We start from the raw sequence: 20795 nt of genomic DNA, 5'->3' as shown, positions 1-20795 counted from the left end.
CTCTGGCCTGGGAGCCACGCTCAGGGGGCTGGGACGCACAAGGGACCGGGGCAGGGCACACGCCGGCTCTCAACTCCAGATGCCCACGCTCTGCTGCAGTGTGTAGCTGTGCTTACAGAGACCGGGCACAAAGCTGAGGCTGAGCTGACTCTCTAAAGCTGCTGGAAGCGGCAAAGGAAGGGGCTTCTAATCGCGGGGGGCAGCCTTGGGAAGGGGGGAGCCAGGAAGGGACGGGGAAAAGATCTCGGTTGTCCAGATTTGTAGGGAACAAAAACGGTGCGGTGTTTGACATTGATAACATGAAGCTGTGGTCTTGCTTTGACGATGTGCAGCTCTGATCCTGCAGCAAAGATGTAAATAACTTTGAGGGAGTATGAGAAGAACCTGGATGAGACAGAAACAAGGGGGAACGTGATCTCACCTCTAGAAGATAAGGGAACAGCGGGAACAGCAGAGTCGCCTGTAGTGAGCAGGGCCTGGGTGCATGGACAGTAGAGCTTCAGAAATAATAAAGCTTTTAGCAGCGCACGTACAGAGTATAAATTATAAAAGCTGTAACTAAGTAACAATAAATGTCTTTGCCTCACAACCCTTGCAAGGTCCGCGCCTCGTGTGCCACAGAAGTTACGCAGGAAGAAGCCTCCGAGTGAGGAAGCTCTGGCCCCGAGGGGAGAGCAGCCGATAAGGCCTTGCAACCCACAGAAAGTTGGTCAAAAGTAGGGCGAAGGTGACTGTGGCAGTGGGAGATCGTGACCTCGGACTCACATGGCCCCCGAGAGAGGGCAGCCCCCGCCTGGGGAGACGTGCCCTCAATAAAAACCTTCAGCAGTGCTACCTGAGGGTGCGCGCTAGTTTGCACGAGAAGCGAGACATTTGTAACCAGTCCTGTGCGTGAATGAAAATGAATGTATCATGCATGCTGAATGTGCAAGGGCTCTGCTGTATATGACGTGTCCTCAAGCAGCTCGGTGTGCACGCTAGGAGGAAATCTCCCCTGTGCATCCAGCAGTGCAATAAACTGCCGTCAGCTTTCTAAACTATCGTTTGATTTGGAGAATTTTCGTGGTTACAATTTTTGCTAACACACAGAGGCCCAGGGCAGGGTAGGGACATGTGTGGATGTGCGTGGGGGTCACCTGCAGGAACCCCAGGGTTGGTGCAGGCCCACTCTGCCCCATAGCACCACACAGGAAGGGCCCTGCCCCACAGTGGGTGATGCCAGCCCAGGCGGACCCCCTAGCTCACCCCTCCCCAACTTCAGCCGCATCAGCTCCATCCAGGGTGGGTCCAGCAAGGCCCCCACTCCCCCCACAGGAGCCTCCAAACCCCTTCTGTACTGGAGGACCCTCACCCTCTCCCCCGAGCTGCTGACAGAGGCAGACAGCGGCTCATGCGGTTGTTTTCTACAAAATAGGACCCTGGGGTAGCCATGGAGGTGGACCCCACCCCACAGATCAGACCCAGACAGCAACACAAGGGCTAGCGGTGGCACAGGACTGCCCAGAGGTATGGGGATGCACTGGCAGCGGTGCAGCCACGCTCAGCCCCCTACCCTATGGCATACCTGGGTGGCACAACCGGACCTTGCAGCTCCCACATCCCGCTCTGCTCAGCCCCAAGAGTAGGGAGAAGCCATGGGGCCACATCTGATCCCACACGTTGGGATGGAGGAGACACCAGAAAGCCCCCCCAGCCTCCCTGTACCACCAGCAGCTGTCCAGAGCTGCCTCCAGCCCCAGCTCACCCTGTCTCACTGTATGGGGCTGGGGGCATCAGCACACCCTGCCCAGCCCCCAGAGCATTTGCCAGAAGCTGGTCCAGTGGGTCCCAGTAACCAGCTGGGAGATTAGAGGAAGGCTCCAGGGACTTTATCCAGAGCACAGAGCAAACCCCGTAACCAGAACACAGAAAAGCAAGTGCTGTCCCTTAACAGGGGCACATCCTTCCCCAAACCCCCTGTACCTGCTCCCAGGAAGGGCAGGGGGACATGTGTGTCAGCACAGCTCCCCCAGGGCTCTCCCACTGCATCCACACTGCGGTTGGCGCGGAACAACGGAGACAGGTGCTGGATAAACATGATTTTATCTACTGTGGCCAAAAATAATAATTAAAAAAAAGAAACCAAAATAAAGGTCCAAACATGTAAAAATGAGTAGAAAGGGTGTCAGACGCCACTAAGTCCCACGCAGAGAGTCACATCTGCAGCAGCCTGACTCTGGCACCCCTTGGTTCCTGCCCACCCTTCTCAGCGATGCGGCACATGGTGCTGACCCGTGCCGGGGTGCCCCCGCGTTGGCATTCCCTTTGTGGTCGTCCCTGTGCAATGTGGCGTCTGGCAAAATGCAGCCCCCTCCCCACACACACCCACCCATGAGGAAGAGGAGGAGAAAGCCTCTGAGCAGCACCAGCAGGTACCGCGGCAGGGCTGACATGCCGGCAATGGGCATCTTGGTGAATAGTAGGAAATCGGGTGTCTGTACAAGTTCTGTTGTGGTGCCATGGGGAGGGAGGGAAGGAGAGGAGAAAGGAAAAGAAACAAACAAAAAAGACAAGGAAGGGGGAAAAAACAAAAAGCAACCCAAAAATCGGTGAAGCTGTGGTGCTGTGGGGTGGGCTCAGGGGATGCCAAACTGTACAACCAGTTCTTCTTTGGCGTCGACGCGGATCTGTGAGAGTGCGCTGAAGGCGTAGGCAGCTATCCGGGACACCTGTGGGTGCAAGCGTAGCAGCCAGCGTCAGCTCCGGCGAGCATGGTTATCCCAAAGAAAACCCTACAGAGCAGCAGGCCTGGAGGCCCCAGCACATGCCACAGCAGCGGGGCACCAGCCCCAGGTGTTTAACATTGCTCAGAAGCAGGACAGGAGGGGGAAGCACCCCCCACCCTGCAGCCCTCCCACCCCTGGCGGTGCCAGCCCACCCGTAGGACAGGGAACATTTGCACTCCCCAAAGGTCCCTGTTGCCAGGGCTGCACTGGGGCAGGGCTGTGCCCCAGGGAGACACTGCAGCAGCAGCCCCCTCCCCAACACAGGGCTCGGTCAAAATGCTTTCAAAACCCTAAAACCAGGCTTTTGTTCTCAGAGTGGAGGCTGTGCCAGCAGGGCCAGACCTGTCCCTAAGTCAGCCCTGTCCCTGGGAGAAGCCACGACATCTCAGTCCACCCCACAGTCAACGGGAAAGCTGGGCTGCCTGGGCAGCTCCTGGCACAGCGGCTCGCTGCAGGTAAGTACAGGCAGGTGAGCTTGCCACAGTGGGAGAACGTGCCCTCTGAGCAGGACCCACAGCTGTTCCCAAGATCCAGCCTGGCAGAAAGAGCAAGACAGAGCCCGACTGGCAGAATCCTGCCTGCCGGCAGCTCCTTCCTGCCTGCACAAGCTGAGGCCTGGCTATGTCCCACCCTGGGAGGTCCCTTGGCAGGGCTGCTCTGCTTGCTGGGACATGCCTGGATACCAGCCTGTCTGCCTTTGGGAAGGGGTTTTTGGCAGCACAGGGACAGTCTCCTCTCCCTGCATCCTTCAATACTCAAATGCCCCAGGTGAGGAGGAAGCTCGATGAGCAGAACAAGCTGCAGCGAGGTTTTTGTACTGGGCTGCTCCCAGGCGCTGGCAGAAGCCACAACACCTCAGCCAGCCCCACAGCCAGCAGGAAAGCCGCAGCTTTCAAGTCCCGTCACTCTGAGGACTGGCATATGGTTTAAGAACCAGCCCTTGCCAGCAGGGAACAGGGACAGCCAGCCTGCCAACAAACCTGGGCCTTGCCAGCGCTAAAGTGGCAGCTCCTGCCTCTGAGGAAAAAGTGTTTCCCCAGTAGCCCCTTCCTCAAAGCAGCAGGAGGTCTCCCTGGGAGCAAAGCTGTCTGTGCTGCAAAACACCCTCCTGCTGTAAATGATGTTCTGAAGGGACTGGAAGGAGTACAGAGCCGCAACCTGCATGCAGTTACTGCTCTAGAGATGTGTGACTGGGCTTTGCCTTCAGCACTAACAAGCCCTTACAGGGCTGCCTGAAACTTGGGATGTTTCTGCATTGCCCACCAGCACTGTGATTCCCACCCACCACGCTCACCGGAGCCCTGGCACAGCCCATGCTCAAGCCCACGGTGCCTGTGCTCCTCTGGCGAAGATGCACCAAGCTAAAGACAGAAGGGGCCACCAGGACCTGCCTGGGATCTCCAGCACAGCCAGGCGGCTGCAAACTGAAACAGTCGCTGCCACAATTGCCAGGGCTCCCAGCGAGTGGAGACACTGCTTCTACAGGACCAGGACACTTCAGCTCCCACATCTTCATGGAACATCAAGGTGGGGCCAGGAAGCAGCTGTAGGGCAGAGCTCCCCCCAGCCCCTCTCACCTGCTGCAGGTCTGCAAAGGGGACAGGGTCGCTGGCGAGTACTTGGTGCGGTTGGTTGGTCAGAGACGGCAGCAGCGGGAGCTTCTTCCAGTGCGTCAGATTGTTGCTCAGCATGGCCAGGCGCGTGCTGCGGTGGGGAGAGTGGCTAGGGTCAGCACTGGCACCGGCAAGGAGCACGCCAGCCTGCCGCAGGGAGCAACGGGACACTGGGAGACCCAGGTTCAGCAGAAGATGCGTGCTGCATTTCCAGGCACAAGCACCACCAAGAGGGAACCAGGGAGAGCCGCGCTGCATCACTCCCAGCATCCATCCCCTCTCCAACCCCCGATGCAGGAGGATAAGGGAGCTTCCAGCTCTCCAACACAGGCGCCTTTCAAGCAGGAGCAATCACATCCAGCTACCCGCCATCTGCTCTGAGTGCCAGGAGGAAACACAGGAGCCCTTTGTGCGTGGCTGCCCTTGCCAAGCCCGTAGCCGGGACGAGGCCTCTGCCCACTGACACCGCCACGGGCCTCACCCAGCAGTGCCAGGGGGTGGAGAAGAGGAGCGAGGCCAAGCACCACCTCCCTGGATGCAGGGAGCCCTGTGACACACTGAGTTTACTCTCCCAAGGCCAAACCCCCGAGGCCTGGCCTGGGGACACAGCTTTGAGGGGCTGCAAGCATCCCAAGGGAGCAGGGCAGGTCCCACCTGTACTGCCTGGCTCTGTCCATGTACTCGTGCTGCTCCATGCCCTGGGAATCAGCTGCTGACACGTCGATGATGTTGCTGTGGAGACACAAGACAGCAGGTCCCACTGCAGGCTCATCACTCCCCCCGAGCCCCCTCCGCATCTCAGGCAAACTAAGCACCCTCCAGTGAAGGTGCCAGGACTTCAGCTCCCTAAAATGAACAGCCTGGGACTGTTAGGAGGCCAGACTCACAGCACGGATGCAGCCAGCTGGACACCAGTGGGCCAGGCTGGAGCAGCTTCTTGCTGGGAAGGAAACACCAAGACTATTTGCCTGCAACTGCCCCGAGGCCGATGCAGCCAAAGGCACAGAGTGCTGGGGGCTTTGGTCCACAGCCTCCTGCAGTGTGGGCTGGCCTGTACCCTGGGGACCTCAGCACACAGCCACATGGGGAAGGAGGCTTCACCATGCCATAAGGGCTATGAGGATTAAGCGTTTGGCAGCCATCCTGAGAGCCCTGGTACCAGGCCCCGGGCTCAGAGAGGAGCTGGGCACTCACCCAGGTCCATGCCACAGCCTGGCCGCATGCCCCACACCTTCCCCCCCACCCACAAGCAGAGTAGCACTCAGGGCTGCTGTGACACCACGTGTCACACACATACCAGTTGCCACTGGCCCCTCTGTGCCAGGCAGGGCCCATATGCAACCCAAAGCCCCCCCCTCAGACAGGCAGGGCACAGCCCCCACCCCACATTTCCCCCCCCCATGTTCAGGGGCAACCTCCCTGGAGAGGACAGAACACCCCATCCCCAGTGTTGGTGCCACCCAGTCCCCCTCTCTGCATACCCAAGGATTCGCTTTCCCAGCTGAGGGGTCACCTCACACCCAAGGTCTCATTTCTGCACTCCCATGGGGCTCAATCAGAGGTAGGAGGTTGTCCACAGGCAGCCACTGCCAGAGCTCCCCCCTTTCTCTCAGCACCTACAGCCAGTTGCAGGCAGACCCCCGACAAAGCTGCCATGTCCCACGGTCATCGCTAGTTCCCAAGACATCCTGCCTGCCTGGCCATGGCACCTGCCCACCCCATCATGCTGCAGCACTGAGGTGGTTATGGCACAAAGCTTACATGGCCGTTTTGGCGAGGATGGAGGACAGCATGGCCTGCTCATCTGTGCGCGCTGATGGGAGGTTGTGGTAGCTCTGCTCTGCTCCATTCAGCACCTTGTTGGGAGGGCTGGACGCCGGTTCCAACAGCCGCTTCGTCTCTTCTTCCTGGGGAAAAGGCAAGAGGAGAATCAGCCCCAGCTCCTTTGCGCCAGCAGCTTTCACCTCATAGGACAATGCAAGTCTTGCCATCAGCCTGCCGGGAGGACTCCCTGCACATCCCAGCATAACCCCAGCACAGCTCTGGCTCTGCCAAGGTGACATCCAGGCTCCTCTTTCCAGATCCCTTTGCTTTTTCCCAGCCAAAGCCCCCTGTGCCACAAAGGGAGGAAGCACAGCTGAAATCAGGTAGTGTGGTGGCAGCACATTTAGAGTAGCTAATCCTAGACAGGAGCCTACACAGCCCTGCCTGCGCCAACACACCTGGCACCCCATGGCCAGGCAGCATGCATCCCCTCAAAGGATCCCAACTGCCTGCTCAATGCACCAGCGCTGACCTGCCCAAAACCTGGTGGCTAATTAGGACATGCCCAGCGCATGCTCAACTGGCCTACACAGAACCTACCACAGTCTCATTGCCCAGCTGAGGGCCAGAAAGATCCCTGCCAGACTTTTGTGTCTGCCGGTGCTTATCTGGGCCATGTGAACCCCACCAGCTGCAGCCCAGGGGCACTGTGGGGCTGGGGGTGCCCAGAGGGGGCTCTCAACAGAGCAGAGCCGCGGGGCACATCCCTCCCCAGCTTCAGCCCAGGGAGTGCAGAGTGGTAGCTCAGGCCTTAATCCTCTGGCTTGGCCAAGCAGCGAGGCAGGAACTAGAAGAGCCTGGCAGGGCACTGATAGGCACAAGTAACCAGGAGAGCAGGATATGCAGCATCCCAGGGTGAGTGAGGAGTGCAGTCACTCCTCTGCATGCCCTGTCAGTGGCATCTTCAGCTCCTCCCTGGCCAGCAGCTCTCTCTCCCCTTCCTCCTGCTGGGAAACGCTGCTGCACTCCTCCAGCCAGGCCTCTCCCCTTCCCCACAGCCCACGCCAGAGAGCACCACGGCTTGGTCGCAGGCTAGGCTCCCCCAGGGACAAGCTGTCACAGACGAGCTCCCTGGCAGGGCACAGGCAGGGGCTGCCCACACTGCAGCTGCGGATTAAGTTTCTGTGGGACAGGTGACAGCCCCAATTTTGCAGCAGCTCCTCAGCAAGAGGCAGCAGTGGGGACGGTCACACTGTCCCAGGAAGGAAAACCTGGCACCGCTCCCACCAGCACTGTGACTGTTTGGGACCCTGGGCTTAAACCTGCATCGGTACAGGGCAGGCAGGGCCAGGGGTGGGGGGCTCCTCTTGCCCCATCCATCAAGCCCCCTACTCCTCCCACGCAGCCCCAGGGACACTGCATCTGGCTGTGTGCACTAGAACAGCAAGAGAAACTCAAGGAACGGGAGACACAAAGATGACTGTGGGCAGGAGAAGCTCCTGTAGACTGTTCTAGGAGAGAGGCCGGCCCTGGCTCTGTGGGGCCAGGGAAGGGCCATACCCCACAATGGGACACCAGCAGGGAGGTAGCACCCACACGGACAGACGGTCGCAGGCACAGGGGGAAACCGGCCACCACAAATTTACCAGGGTGGAGGGCAAGCACCGGGGCTGCTTCCAAAGGGGCTCTGCAAAGCAGAAATAACGGCAGGAAGGCAGCGCCAGGGAAAGGGCACGGCCCCAGCATCCTGCAGGTTTCTTTAGGGACTGTCACCCGTGGCTGTGGAACCAGCAGATGCAGCACCGAGGAGCCACGAGCAACGGCTCAGGCCTGCCCCGCACCGGGGGTGGGGTGAGGCCAGGCCAGGGTCACCGGCCTCCCCTTCTCCTGCCGCTGTCACGCCGGCGACATCACCAGGCACCACGCCGGCGGCCTGCCCAGGGCCTGCGGGCCGGGCAGCACCGCAGCGGGACCCAGGCGGCGGTGGGGTCAGACCCCCCACACCCCGCAGCGGGGCCGGCAGGAGCGAGGAAGGCGGTCAGGCGCCGGCAGCCGGCCGCGGATGCAGGCCCCACGGCTGTCACAGACTCCTGAGGCCCGTCCCCGCTGGGTGGGGGGGGAGCAGGCGCTGCCCGCAGCCCACCCCGGCGGAGGCAGGCGGACACCCCCAGGCCCGCCCCCCTCGGGACGGAGACCCGCCGTTCAGTCCGGCTCGCCCCGCCCCGGCCAAGGGGAACCCTCCGCTCCGGAAGCAGGGCCGGTAGCGCCGCTTCCCCCCGCCCCGCCCCGCCCGGCAATACTCGTCTCGGCCCCCGCCGGCCCGCAGACCCCCCGCCCTCCCCCCCCGGCGCGGGGCCCACCTGGTCGGAGGCCGAGGCCTCGCTGCTGTAGCAGCAGCCCATGCCGAGGCGCAGCAGGGCCGCCGCGCCCGCACCCCACCCGCACGGGCCCGCGCCGCACCGATCACGTGAGCGCGCGGCGGGCGGAGCCGCGGCGCTGCCCCGGCCAATCCCGTGACCCGACATCCTGTCACGTGGTGGGAGGACGGCCAATGGAAAAGGAAGGGACGAGGAGCGGCCCGCCCCGCCTTAAAAGCGCCGCCGTCACGTGAAGGGCAACCAATCAGCGCGCGGGGTCGGGAGGCGGGGGCGGGGACGGAGGAGTGCGCAGGCGCGCAGGTCCCGCCCTCCCCCTCCGCGCCGCGGCCTCCGCCGGGAGCGCGCGCTGGGCGGTGTCACGTCGCGGCGTCACGCGGGCGGGGGCGGTGCCAACCGCGGGCACGGGGGCGGGGGCGCGCGCGGGGCGGCGGGGCTCCTGGTGTTCCCGGTACCCCCAGTGCTCCCAATGCCCCCAGCGTCCCCGGTGCTCCCAGTGACCCCAGTATTCCCCCTGTGGCTCCAGTGCTCCCAGTGCCCCTAGTGTCCCCAGTTTTCCCTTGTGCCCCCAGTGCTCTCAGTGTCCCCAGTTTCCCCCTGTGCTCCCAGTGCTCCTGGTGACCCTGTGTTCCCAGTTCCCCCCAGTGCTCCCAGTGCCCCTAGTATTCCCAATGTCCCCAGTTTTCCCCAGTGCTCCCAATGTCCCCAGTTCCCTGCTGTGCCCCCAGTGCTCCCAATGCCCCCAGTGTCCCCAGTTTCCCCTTATGCCCCCAGTGCTCCCAATGCCCCCAGTGTCCCCAGTTTCCGCTTGTGCCCCTGGCGCCCACAGTGTACCCAGGTTCCCCCAGTGCTCCCAATGACTCCAATGTCCCTGGTGCTCCCAGTGCTCCCCATGCCCACAGTGTCCCCAGTTTGCCCCATGCCCCCACGTGGGGCTGTGGCCATGGCATGCCAAGATTGGGCCTTCCCCTTCCCACTTTGCTCCAGCTGGACCAGGAAATGGCTGGGGTGGCTGCTGGGGCGGGAATGGGGCCACCGGCCCCATGGGGGGGCCCAGGGGTGAGAGGAGCTGCCAGCTCAGCAGGGTGGGGAAACCGAGGCACGGCCAGGGCTGGGCTGGGAGTCCTGTGTGCCCTGCCTGCCTGTGTGCCAGGCCTGCCCTGCATGCCCTGCCTGCTGTGCCCTGCGTGCCCTGCGTGCATGACTGCCTGCCCTGCCCTCTCATTAAGGCCCTTCGAGTCATGGCTGGTGCCCAGGGGCTCGGCCCACTCCTCCCGCTTGGCAGCCCCCTGCCCACACCGCTGGCACAGGCAGCACCCCGGGCTGAGCCCAGGAGCCTCAGCACTGTGCTCTGCCTGCCAGGCCCTGCTGCCTGCAGCCGCCTGGGACAGCTGGGCAGGGGGTTCTGGAGAGCATCTGCAGCCAGGATCTCAGTGGGTGTCCTGAGCCCCCCAAAAGCCCCCCAAGCCGTGAGCCCTGAGTCCCCTGAGCCTCCCAAACCACCTGAGCTCCCCAGATTTCTGAGGGCCGTGAACCCTGAGCCTCCCTGAGTCCCCCAAACCCTAAGCTGCCCCAAGGCCTAGACCCTGAGCCTGATGTGAGAAAATACAGTGAAAACCCTACAACTCTGCAGACAGGAGTTGCACAGATGACAGGAACTATCAACAGTCAGGCAGGAGCCTCATTAGCTGCCAGAAGGTCTGGAGCTCGGCCCCTGCAGCGCTTCAGAAGGGACGGTCAGTACAGGCGCAGAGGAGCTCCACAAGCATGTCCGTCAGTAGCCTTCTGACAAGGACTTGCTAAGTGCTAAAAGAAAAACTGCTGAAGTTGTAAGACTCGAGGACACGAGGTTAAAATAGTTGTGGTAGGGGGAGATCCCGACCTCCTACTCAAGTGGCCCCCCCGAAGAGAGTGAACCCCTGCTCGGGGAGCATGCCCAGTAAAGTTAAAATGAACTGTACCTTCAAATTGAAGCGAGGAAGCAACTAACCAATAATTAGTTAGTAGTTAGTTAGTAGCTGTAGACTTTGGGCAGAACTAACCAACATATGTATAAATATGCATTGTGAGTGTTATAGTTGAATTCGAAATAACTAGAGTTCAAAATACATTCACTAAGTATTTATTAAGGCAGGAAAGCAAAAAAAAAAAAAAACAAAAAAAAAAAAAACAAACCCAAACAGTGCGCAGCGCTGGGCCGCCGAGGAGTCACAGCTCCATCCAGGCTCGCAAATTCCGACAAGTAACACGGCCCTTTTATCCTCAGCTTCAAGGCCGGTTTAAGCCAACAGTTATGCTCTCAGTCCCGTAGCAAGAAGCTGTATATTACAAAACTAAACTATTTTTACACTAAAGTCTAGACGAAGACAAAGTTGTCATAGTAACATGAGATTATGGTTTAACATTGGCCTTGAGAAGGTACATCTCCACCTCATGGTTAACAGTTAACTCTCTTCTCGCCAGACAAAACATTCTCAAATCTGTTGCAGGAAGATCATTCCTTTTGTTAAAAACCCCTTTGATCAGCAAATCACCCTTAGTTACTTATTACAGCGAGTACAACTAGGTGTGCCAGTCAGGAGGAGCGACCCCCCTTGCACCTGGCGCTGCAATAAACACACCCGCATTATAACTTACCCCGAGTTATGGAGTTTAACTCCGCACATCAAGCCGAGCTCCTCTGAGCCCCTCAAGCTGCCTGAGCCCCCCAAACTCTAAGCCTTCCAAGCCCTAAGCCCCCCAAGCCCTGAGTCCCCTGAACCCCCTAAAACACCTGAGCCCCTCAAGTACCTGAGCCCCTGAGTCTCCCAAGCCCCCCTGAACCCTCTGAGCCCCCCAAGCCCTGAATCCCTTGAACCCGTGAGCCCCCCAAGCCTGAGGATGTCCCTTTGCCCTCTGCAGCCCCCCTGCGGGTTTGGACATCCCCGTGCTGGGGGGGCTAAGCTGAGCTTCCCCCCTCCTCCAGCCCCAACCCTGCCTGCAGTTCCCTGCTGCTGGTGCTGGCAGCATCGCCAGGCCCATGGGGACCCCACTTGCCTGCACCCCCTCACCCCTTGCCCCGTGCCCACCCCCGCCACGGGGACCCCTGGCAGCCCTGTGCAGCTTTCTGGGGGCTGCCGGCTCCCCCTGGGCCCATCGCTGCAGCGAGTGCCTCAGTGCTCAGCCCGGCAGGACATCTCCCTCGCCCCAGCTGTGTGGGAGGCAGCTCCAGTGGGGCTGGGGGGACATGCTGGGGGAGGTCTTCAGGTACCTCCCACCCCAGCATGCAGTGAGAGGCTGGGGATGAGCCCCCGGGCTTGGAGCAGGGCTGGGCGGTCAGGGGTCCCCAAGGGGCACTGCCTGCAGCCACCCCCACCACAGCCCTGCCCCAAGCCCGGCATCCCCTGCCCTGGTCCAGCACCCACCCCCCAAACCCAGCACCCACCCCCTGGCTCCGGTGTGTACTCCCCCAGCCCCAGTATCGGGACCCCAGCCCCAGTACTGGGGCTCAAGCCCCAGTATCAGGCCCCAGCCCCAGTTTCAGGATCCCAGCCCCAGCATCAGGACCCAGTCCCAGTATCAGGACCCCAACACCAGTGACAAGACCCCAGCCCCAGTCCCAGTCCCCCAGTCCCAGCATCAGGATCCAGTATCAAGACCCCAGCCCTAGTAAGAAGACCTCAACCCCAGTCCCGGGACCCCAATCCCAGTGACAGGACCCCAACATCAGTCCCGGGACCCCAATCCCAGTGACAGGACCCCAACCCTAGAGAAGGGATCCCAGCTCCAGGACCACTCCCACAGCTCAAGAGCCACCCGCAAGCACCAGCCTGGCCCTGTCCCCATGTCCCCAGCCCCTCAGCCGGGTAACCGGAGCCAGTGCCGGCTGTGACTAAGGTGACACCATCAATAATTAAGTGTGCAGCAGGGCTTGGCACTGCTCGCTGCCTGCTCCTGTCTGCTGCCTGCAGAGTGGGGACAGGTAGGTGCCACCCCCCCCACCCTGTCCCCTTGCTGCAGCTGGGGACCCCCAACAGCTCAGGGTGCAGGGTGTGGGGCGCAAGATGTGGGGTGCGGGATGCAGGATATGGGGTGCAGGATGTGGGGCACGGGGGCAGCAAAGCTAGGCCAAGGTGAGTGTGAGGGGCTGTGCCAGGCATTGCCCCCCCCGAGCAGCCCCACAGCCCAACCCCCCAGGACAACTCAGCCCCAGCACAGGGGGCTCCTGGTGCCCCCACTGCCCCCAGAGCACCCCAGGGTGCCCTGGCCCAGCTCTGACTACAGCCCTGCAGCCCTGGGGGCCAGCAAATTGCCCCAGCAGCGCCAGAGCCCAGGGAGAGGCACTCCCAGAAGGTGCAGAGCACTGTCAGCTCATGGCATGAGTGAGAGCTGCAGGGCTAGCACCCTGGGAGGACCCCCCCACCCCAGCATGCCCTGTGGGGGGCCCTTCCCACAGCCTCACCCCTTCACCATGGTGTCACCGGCGATTGCCCTGGCCTTCCTCCCCTTCCTTGTCACCCTGCTGATCCGCTACCGGCACTACCTGGTGCTGCTGTACCGGGCGGTGCTGGTGGTCTGGCTGCGGGACCGGCTCACCGGCGTCCCACGAGAGCAGCGCGCCTTCCAGTACCTGCTGGCCCATGCCATCCCCGGGGACCCCCGGCACATCCTGCAGACCTTCGACCAGTGGTGCTACTGCTGCGAGCACCTCAGCAGCGTAGGGCCCATCAAAGGTGAGTGCAACCCTCGCCCGCATGTGCTGCAGGGGTCCCTGCACCAGCCATGGCTGTGGCACCAATGGCATGGCCACAGCACCAATATTACCATGCCACCAATGGCATGGGGCCACTGCACCACTGGGGCAGCCATAGCATCATTGACACAGGCATGGGGTATCATTGGAATGGTTATGGCACCATTAGCACAGCCACACCACCAACGGCAGAGTCATGGGACCATCGTCACAGCCATGGCATTGTTGGCATGGTCACAGCACCGCTGGTACAGCCATGGCACTGTTGGTTTGGCCACAGCATCATTGACTTGGCTGTGACACTGATGGTGTGGCCACGGCACCATTGACGGGGCTGTGACACTGTCGGTGTGGCCACGGCACCACTGGCATGGCTGTGGCACCACTGGTGCAGTCACAGCACTGTTGGGGTGGCCATGGCCACAACATCGCTGGCACAGCTGTGGCACTGCTGGTATAGGCCACTGCATTTATGGTACAGCCACAGCACTGCTAGCATGGTGGTGGCACTGCCACCACAGTCATGGCACCACTGCCAGCGCTCAGCTCCCCCAGCATGGCTGGGGACAGGGGACAGGTGCTGTGGGAAGGGCTGACTCGGGGCATGTGGCACAGCTGCTCACCTCCTTCCTGCCACACTACACCGGACCTGCTGCCCCTCTCAGCGCTGTCCCCTTGCCCAGGGAAGGGGGGTCTGGGGGGTGCAGCACCCTGCCCCGCCCCCGCCCCCCAGTGCTGAGGCATCTGGGCCATGGCAGGGAGGATCGTGGAGCGGCTGCTCTATGAGCGGGCGCCGCTGCGGGTGCTGGAGCTGGGAACCTACTGTGGCTACGGCACAGTGCTGCTGGCGCAGGGGCTGCCTCCTGGTGCCCACCTCTACACCGTGGAGTTGGACCCCCGCCACGCTGCCGTGGCCGAGAAGGTCATCCGCCTGGCCGGCTTCGACGAGCAGACGGTGAGCGCCCCACCTGGGAATGGGGAAAGGCCGGCTCTTCCCACCACTGCCAGAGAGGAGAGGGGTGGGGGGATGACACTGCCACCCTGTCCCACCTCACAGCTGCTGCTGGGTGGGACAGGGGGGAGCGGCAAGGCTAGATCCTCTCCCACCCGGAGCTCTCGCCACCGCTCACTCCCCAACACCCCACGCAGCAGGGTGGGGGGAGGGCTGCAGGTGGTGGGTCAGCACCACCGTACCACAAGGCAGGGGCTGAAGGGGCTGTGGCACAGGTGGAGCTAATCGTGGGCCCATCGGAGGAGGTGATCCCCCGGCTGAGGGAGAAGCACGGCCTGCTGAAGGCCGACTTCGTCTTCATGGATCACTGGAAGCGCTGCTACCTGCGGGACCTGCAGCTGCTGGAAACCCACCAGCTGCTGGCTGAGGGGGCCACCATCCTGGCTGACAATGTCCTCTTCCCCGGTGCACCCCACTTCCTGCAGTACGCCAAAACCTGTGGTAAATACCGCTGCAAGGTGCACCGCGCCAGCCTGGAGTACTTCCACGCCATCCCCGATGGCATCGCCGAGCTCTGCTATACCGGTAACCGCTGAGCCAGGCAGCGAGCTCGTGCCTTGTGGTGACCACGGGGAACACTGGGTCCCCGACTAACCGCGCTCAGCTATAAACAAAGTCTCTGGAGGAAACGTGGTGACTGCGGTGGTCTGTGGTGGGGGTGTGGCAGTGGGGGCAGTGCGGCAGGTGGGAAGAGGGGACCTCCTCCTGTACAAGCTCCTGCCTGAGCCTCTTCCCTCTTACAGCCACAGAGAAACGTCTGCGTGAGACCCCAGGGAAGTGCAGTGGAAAGCCCGGCTCTCCCCAGAGACACAGACCCCCACCCAACCGCATGGCATCCCCGCAGCTCCCAGCACCCACCCCGGTGTGCCTCCGACACCAGATCCGAGGGCTGTTTTCTTGAAAACTGAGTTTATTAGAAAAGATGCTGCACCGGGCTGAGCCACACGCTCCCCAGCGCCACTCCAGTGCCAATCTGCGCCCCTCAGGCAGCCTCACCCTGAGCCCCCCTGCCCCACGCAGCCCTCGCAGCAGCCATGGTGGGAGCTTCGCCAAACCACACACCAGGGCTCCAGAGCTGTGGAGAGCTCTTCCCCAGCCTCTGGTCTGGTGTGGCCACAGCAGAATTAGATCATCCACTGGTCCTGATCCTGCTCTGCCCCCTCCATGTCCACCTGGGAAGGGGAAAAGTTTGAGACCCTCCCCAGTCCCTGACCAGAGCAGGACCAAGCAGAGGGGGTGGAGGAGACAAGGCCCCCAGGTTCCCACATGCTGTGCACCGTGCACCCCCCCACACTTTGGGGTCTTGGTAGGGCAGGGACGCCAGCCCACACCCCCAGCCCTGCTCTTTACCTCATTGATCTCCCCATCATCAGGAGACTCATTATAATCATTCATCTCATCCATATCCTGCATATCCTCGTCATCCTCCGAGTCCTCCTCACTGTCTTCGTCATCCTCGTCGTCCTCCTCTTCCTCCTCATCGTAATGCTGCAGACACACCAGCCCCACTGCGGGCTTTAGGCCATGGCCTGGAGCCACACGAACAACTCAACACCCCTGTGCCCGAACCCAGCGGCTTGCCCCTGCCTCACCGGCAACACCACACCCACCTCAGATGCTGGCTTTCCGATGGGCACCAGGTTGTTGTCCTTCTCGGCTATGCTCTGGAGCTGGGAAGGGAAAAGGTGTGTGGGGGGAAGGTGCATCAGCACCCTGACAGCTCCACAACAGCCCAGCATAGCTCCCCACCAGCAAACCAGTCCTTCCCACTTGGCTGCTGTCCCCTCCAGCCCTTGGGCCCCTTCCTAACAGTGGCTGGCAGCTGCTGGAGGAGTCCCACTGCCCCCAGCATCTCCAGGCAAGCGGCAGGCAGGGGAGAGCAGCTGCAGGCAGCTGCCTGCATGCCTTGGCACAAGGCAGAGCGGTCCCAACAACACAGCAGCCGCCCTGGGACGGAGAGGGTGTCCACATGCATGGCCTGGGGAGTGTGGGCAGGGCTCGAACACCACATTGTTCTTAGCTTTTTTGTTTTATAGAAAAGAACCCAAACCCAAGGTGTCTGTTCAGCCAGAGACGCAGATAATTAAAGCTCAATTAAAAAACTTCAGCATCTCCCACCCAAAGGGACTTGAACCTTCTCCCAGATTATGAGGTTTTAATTATTGATTGAAATTATTTAATTGTAACAATTTAATCACTGAGGTTTCTTTTTTAAGCTTTAATCAAGTAGATGGTTTTCCCCCCCATACTCAGGGGCCGCTGTAGGGCTGTGGCACTGAACTGCACTCACAGTACGAGGCACTTGTGGGTTACTGGGATCAGAAATTGCCACTCGCCTTCCTCAGGAGGTTAATTAATTAACCGGGGTCTGCTGGCAGCACCAGCTGTTTAATCAACCCCCACAGACACCAGGGAGCTTCAGGCCGCTGCAGGCAACAAGGGACCAGCCTACACAGAGCCAGAGCAGCAGACAGATCACAGCGACGAGCCCACCAGCTAGCAGTGCCTGTGACGGCGGCATTGGCTCCGGGACCCTGCAAAACCCTCAGATAAAAGGGAGAAACAGCGAAATCGCTGGGGGAGCGCCGCGGGAACACCGGCCGCAGGCTGGCGGCAGCGCACATGCAGGCCCCCAGCACCGCAGGTCACCGCGCGGGGCGGCCGGGACTCCCCTGGTGCAACCGGGGTAGGGGGCTGAGGCGCGGCCCCACATCCCTCAGCACAGCCCGGGTTGCGGGGACCCCCCCGGAGCCCACTGCTCACCCGGGCCCGCAGCCCCTCCCGGGGCCGGTACTCTGCCCAGCCCCCTAACCCGCCGGCCCGGGGCCCACCCAGGCCTGGTGCTGCTGCTCCTGCTGCTGCAGCTCCGTCTCGTCCACGCAAGGCCGGTCGAGGTTGAACCACAGGGACTCGGTGACGCGGGGCAGCAGAGAGGGGAACAGTGTAGACATGGCGCGGCGAAGGGTACGTGTGGAAAAACCGGGAGCGGGCCGGGCCTCCGCCGGCTGCCGACCCGGAAGTACAACCCGGCCCTCGCCCTACCGGAAGCAGTCGTGAAGCGCCGCCCCGCACGGAACATGGGAGCAGGGAAGAGCGTGTCAACGGGGCCACGCCTGCAATGGGCGGGGCCAATGGAGGGGCGGGGCGGGGCGAGGCCTGATTGACAGCTGGGGTGGTTGTGTGTGTCACCCAGCCCACACCCCCCCCGGGCGTCCGACCCCGGGGCCCGGCCTCGGCGGGGAGATGTGACCCCTGGGGGGTGTCTGTGACCCCTTAGGGGCATCTGTGCCCGCCCCCAGGGGCACACTCCGCCCCCCCCCCCATTATCTGTCCCTCCCTGTGGAGCACCTATGAGCTCCAGGGGGGGCACCTGCCTCCCCCGGGGTATCTGTGACCCCCATTGGGGGGCACCTGCCCTCTCCCGGGCATCTTCTGTGACCCCCGGGGGGGATCTGTGACCCCAATGGCAGGGTACCTGCCCTCCCCCCCTCCCAGGGCATGTGTGACCCACACTGGGGGGGTACCTGCCCCCCTAGGGGTGTCTGTGACCCCCATGGGGTATCTGCTCCCCCAGGAGTATCTTCTCCCCATGGAGAAGATCTGTGACCCCAATGGCAGGGTACCTGCACCCCCAGGGGTGTCTGTGACCCCCCCCACCTGGAGGCAGTTGTGACACCCCCTAGGGGTATCTATGACCGCAACAGGGGGGTAACTGTCACCGTCATGGAGCATCTACCTCCGGGGGGGGCATCTGTGACCCCTTCACAGAGTATCTGTGACCCCCCCGGGGCATCTGCGCCCCCCCCCGGGGCATTTGTGACTCCCCCCCGGGGGTATCTATGACCCCAACAGGGTTGCAACCATCACTCCCATGTGACATACCGCATCGAGCCCCCCGGGGCTATCTGTGACCCCCTCGGGGGTACCTGCCCCACTGGGGACACTCCTTACCCACTGGCGCCTGTCCCCTCCGTGTATCCGTGGGGCGTGTGGGGCACATGGGGGCCACTGCCTGCCCCTGGTGCTGGCGCCGGGGTACAGGGCCAACTCCCCGCCGCAGCTGGCTGTGAGCGAAGGAAAAACAGCAACGAATAGATTTTTGGCTGGCCTCGGCCCCTGCCTGACGCCGTAGGACGGATCCTGGCTGCCGCAGAGCCGGAGCGGCTGGGGCTCGGTCGGTGCGGGACGCAGCAGGGGCAGCAGGGCGCAGCGCCCCTTCCGGCCCGGACCCCTCCGTGTGCTGCCCGACCTGCCATGCCCCCGCACTGGTGACAGGTGACGTCCCGTGATTGGTGGCCAAGGGTTGTGCAGCGCCGTGACCTTTGAGATGAACCACCCTCGTCCTGCAGCACCCGCCACCCGGTACCCCCCCAGGTAAGGAGCCCAACCCCCCCGCCGGTGGTCCCAGGCTGAGGGTTGGCCGTGACAGTGAGGTTGGGGGGGGGGAGGAACGACACAGACACGGGGGACTTTGTCCCTGCCAGTGCCGTGTCCCCGCAGGGATGAGTGACAGTGCTCCCCCCGTGTTGCCATGCTGACCCCGCCATCGCTGCCAGCAGGACGATGGCAGCCGCGTGGCTGCTGCTGGCACTCCTGGCTTGGCCAGCTGCAATCACCACCGCCGCGCGGGATCTGCTGCTCAATGTCTGCATGGACGCCAAGCACCACAAAAGGGAGCCCGGCCCCGAGGGGCAGCTCTACGGGCAGGTAGGGTCCTTCACCCACCGCCCCCATCACCCCGTGGCATCACCCACCCTGGGGTCACCGGGCCGGACCCCAGCGGTGTCATGGGGGACCACCTGCGGTCTCCATCACCCGGTGCCACCCCCCCGTGGGTGTCGGTGCTTTCCATGTGCTGGGAAGGGCCGGTGAGTCCCGGCTGAGCCCTGGCTGCCTTGGTGCAGTGCGCCCTGTGGAAGGACAACGCCTGCTGCACCGCCAACACCAGTGTGGAGGCTCACCAGGACCAGTCCTACCTGTACAGCTTCAACTGGGACCACTGCGGGGCCATGCCAGAGAAGTGCAAGCGCCACTTCATCCAGGACATGTGTCTCTACGAGTGCTCCCCCAACCTAGGGCCCTGGATTGACCAGGTGGGTGCAGACCCCCCCTCCCCCCTGCCTCACCCTGGTGGACGGCAAGATGCCTGGGGTGAACTGGGATGAACTGGGGTGCCCCCATAGACGGACATCAGCTGGCGGAAGGAGCGGATCCTGTACGTACCACTGTGTCGGGAGGACTGCGAGCAGTGGTGGGAGGACTGCCAGGACGCCGTCACCTGCAAGGTCAACTGGCATAAGGGCTGGAACTGGACCACAGGTCAGTGGGGGGGCGTGGGGACCCCCCCAAGTCACCACCTGGAAGGTGGCTGCATCCCCCCCACCCCAATGGCTTTGAGCATGTTTGGGGTGGAAGGTGATGGCAGGGAGGCTGGCAGCAGGGTGGGGGTCCCCATGCCACCCCAGGGTCAAACCCACTGGGGAGACCCATCAGGATCACAGCACCTCCCATCCCAAAGACACCCCCTCCCCCCCACCTCACACCCCCTTCCCACAGGCACCAACCAGTGTCCCCAGGGCACCATGTGCCAGAAGTTCAAGTATGTCTTCCCCAAGCCGGCCACACTCTGTGAGGAGATCTGGTCCCACTCCTACAGCTACAGCTCCTACCACCGCGGCAGCGGCCGCTGCATCCAGATGTGGTTCGACCCTGTGCAGGGGAACCCCAACGTGGCCGTGGCGCAGTACTATGCCCGTGTCGCTGCTGCCTGCCCCACGCCCCCACTCCCAATGCTGCTGCTTCTGCTGCTGCCCACCCTCCTGTGCCTGCTCTGAGCAGGGGGAGCTGCAGGCAGGAGCAGGCAGCGGGTGGCCACAGGGGTGTCCGGCCTGTGCCGTGCCCCCCCAGGGGACACCCACGTGCTGCTGTCATCCCCAACTCGCATGCAGCTGCGGAATAAATGCTCTTGCTCCGCTCAGCGTTGGGGTGCCATGGGGCTGGGGGTGATGGGATGGAGAGGGGGAACGGTGGGGGGTCTCAGTCCTGCCCCACTTTGGAGGTGACGCGGGACCTCAGCCCAACTTCTCTGTGTCGCATTGTCCCCCTGAACCACTGTGCCCAGCAAAACGGGGGGCACGGGTCTCCCTGCCACTGGGACATGGGGGGGATACGACAGGACCCCTGAAGGTATACCGCTGCCACGCTGGGGGCCCAGGGGTCACCGGCACCCCGGGGTGCGCAGGGTGGGACTGGGGAATTGATAGGGGAAAAGGGGGGACAACACCTGGGGACCCCCAGCGCCAGCTCTGCCAGCCCCAGGCTGGGGGACACTGCTGTGGTGGGGGTCCTGCCGGGCCGCATCCCACCCCCTGCTTGTGTCCTGCCTCGGGGGGCCCCCACAGCTCCAGCTCTACGCCCCACGGACTGGGGGCCGTGGGGTGCCCCCCTCCCGGCAAAGCGGGGTACAGCCTGCCCGGCCCCCGCGGCATGGGGGTGTCCCCAGCCCCGGGGCAGCCATTCCTGGGCCAAACCCGG

At 62.6% G+C, this 20795-nt stretch overlaps 4 protein-coding genes across 5 annotated transcripts; 2 read left to right on the top strand and 2 right to left on the bottom strand.

Moving 5' to 3' along the window:
- Nucleotides 1-2065: 2065 nt before the first annotated feature.
- LAMTOR1 (late endosomal/lysosomal adaptor, MAPK and MTOR activator 1) lies at nt 2066-8682 on the bottom strand. The gene is made up of 5 exons (XM_080375778.1): nt 8503-8682; nt 6140-6285; nt 5033-5110; nt 4343-4469; nt 2066-2708 (listed from the first exon to the last, which is right to left on the bottom strand). The coding sequence occupies exons 1-5, from the start codon at nt 8665-8667 to the stop codon at nt 2616-2618; spliced, it is 609 nt and encodes a 202-aa protein (XP_080231904.1). The 5' UTR covers nt 8668-8682; the 3' UTR covers nt 2066-2615.
- A 262-nt stretch (nt 8683-8944) lies between these two features.
- On the top strand, nt 8945-15016 carry LOC308059013 (transmembrane O-methyltransferase homolog). Its single transcript, XM_080375763.1, has 4 exons — nt 8945-8959; nt 9153-13229; nt 14008-14204; nt 14477-15016. Exons 2-4 carry the CDS (start codon nt 12575-12577, stop codon nt 14795-14797), a joined length of 1173 nt encoding a protein of 390 aa, XP_080231889.1. The 5' UTR covers nt 8945-8959; nt 9153-12574; the 3' UTR covers nt 14798-15016.
- Nucleotides 15017-15151: 135 nt separating this feature from the next.
- Nucleotides 15152-17349, bottom strand: ANAPC15 (anaphase promoting complex subunit 15). The gene is made up of 4 exons (XM_080375787.1): nt 17093-17349; nt 15872-15931; nt 15612-15749; nt 15152-15433 (listed from the first exon to the last, which is right to left on the bottom strand). The coding sequence occupies exons 1-4, from the start codon at nt 17210-17212 to the stop codon at nt 15386-15388; spliced, it is 366 nt and encodes a 121-aa protein (XP_080231913.1). The 5' UTR covers nt 17213-17349; the 3' UTR covers nt 15152-15385.
- A 1108-nt stretch (nt 17350-18457) lies between these two features.
- LOC308059017 (folate receptor alpha-like) lies at nt 18458-20233 on the top strand. 2 transcript variants are annotated; one of them, XM_080375776.1, is made up of 5 exons: nt 18458-18635; nt 18821-18968; nt 19166-19354; nt 19445-19580; nt 19818-20233. In XM_080375776.1, exons 1-5 carry the CDS (start codon nt 18589-18591, stop codon nt 20093-20095), a joined length of 798 nt encoding a protein of 265 aa, XP_080231902.1. In that variant the 5' UTR covers nt 18458-18588; the 3' UTR covers nt 20096-20233. The 2 variants fall into 2 exon arrangements, with proteins under 2 accessions (XP_080231902.1, XP_080231901.1); XM_080375775.1 differs by having other exon boundaries at nt 18818-18968.
- The last annotated feature ends 562 nt before the right edge of the window (nt 20234-20795 follow it).

The sequence above is a fragment of the Falco punctatus genome (genome assembly GCF_963210335.1).
Source record: "Falco punctatus genome assembly, chromosome: 2".
Lineage (NCBI taxonomy): Eukaryota > Metazoa > Chordata > Aves > Falconiformes > Falconidae > Falco > Falco punctatus.
The sequence above is the reverse complement of the archived record's forward strand: the minus strand, read 5'-3'. Positions and strand labels throughout refer to the sequence as shown.

Bases quoted from the DNA above. Each gene is read 5' to 3' on its own strand.
- LAMTOR1 (XM_080375778.1), bottom strand. From the start codon at position 8,667: ATGTCGGGTCACGGGATTGGCCGGGGCAGCGCCGCGGCTCCGCCCGCC. The intron at 6,286-8,502 runs GTGGGCCCCGCG...CCTTTTCCCCAG, and splicing joins AGGCCTCGGCCTCCGACCAG to GAAGAAGAGACGAAGCGGCT. The intron at 2,709-4,342 runs GTGAGAGGGGCT...TTGCACCCACAG, and splicing joins CCTTTGCAGACCTGCAGCAG to GTGTCCCGGATAGCTGCCTA.
- LOC308059013 (XM_080375763.1), top strand. From the start codon at position 12,575: ATGCAGGATATGGGGTGCAGGATGTGGGGCACGGGGGCAGCAAAGCTA. The intron at 13,230-14,007 runs GTGAGTGCAACC...GGGCCATGGCAG, and splicing joins CAGCGTAGGGCCCATCAAAG to GGAGGATCGTGGAGCGGCTG. The intron at 14,205-14,476 runs GTGAGCGCCCCA...GCTGTGGCACAG, and splicing joins CCGGCTTCGACGAGCAGACG to GTGGAGCTAATCGTGGGCCC.
- ANAPC15 (XM_080375787.1), bottom strand. From the start codon at position 17,212: ATGTCTACACTGTTCCCCTCTCTGCTGCCCCGCGTCACCGAGTCCCTG. The intron at 15,932-17,092 runs GTGGGCCCCGGG...TTCCCTTCCCAG, and splicing joins AGCAGCAGCACCAGGCCTGG to CTCCAGAGCATAGCCGAGAA. The intron at 15,750-15,871 runs GTGGGTGTGGTG...GTGTGTCTGCAG, and splicing joins TCGGAAAGCCAGCATCTGAG to CATTACGATGAGGAGGAAGA.
- LOC308059017 (XM_080375775.1), top strand. From the start codon at position 18,589: ATGAACCACCCTCGTCCTGCAGCACCCGCCACCCGGTACCCCCCCAG. The intron at 18,636-18,817 runs GTAAGGAGCCCA...CATCGCTGCCAG, and splicing joins GCCACCCGGTACCCCCCCAG to CAGGACGATGGCAGCCGCGT. The intron at 18,969-19,165 runs GTAGGGTCCTTC...GCCTTGGTGCAG, and splicing joins AGGGGCAGCTCTACGGGCAG to TGCGCCCTGTGGAAGGACAA.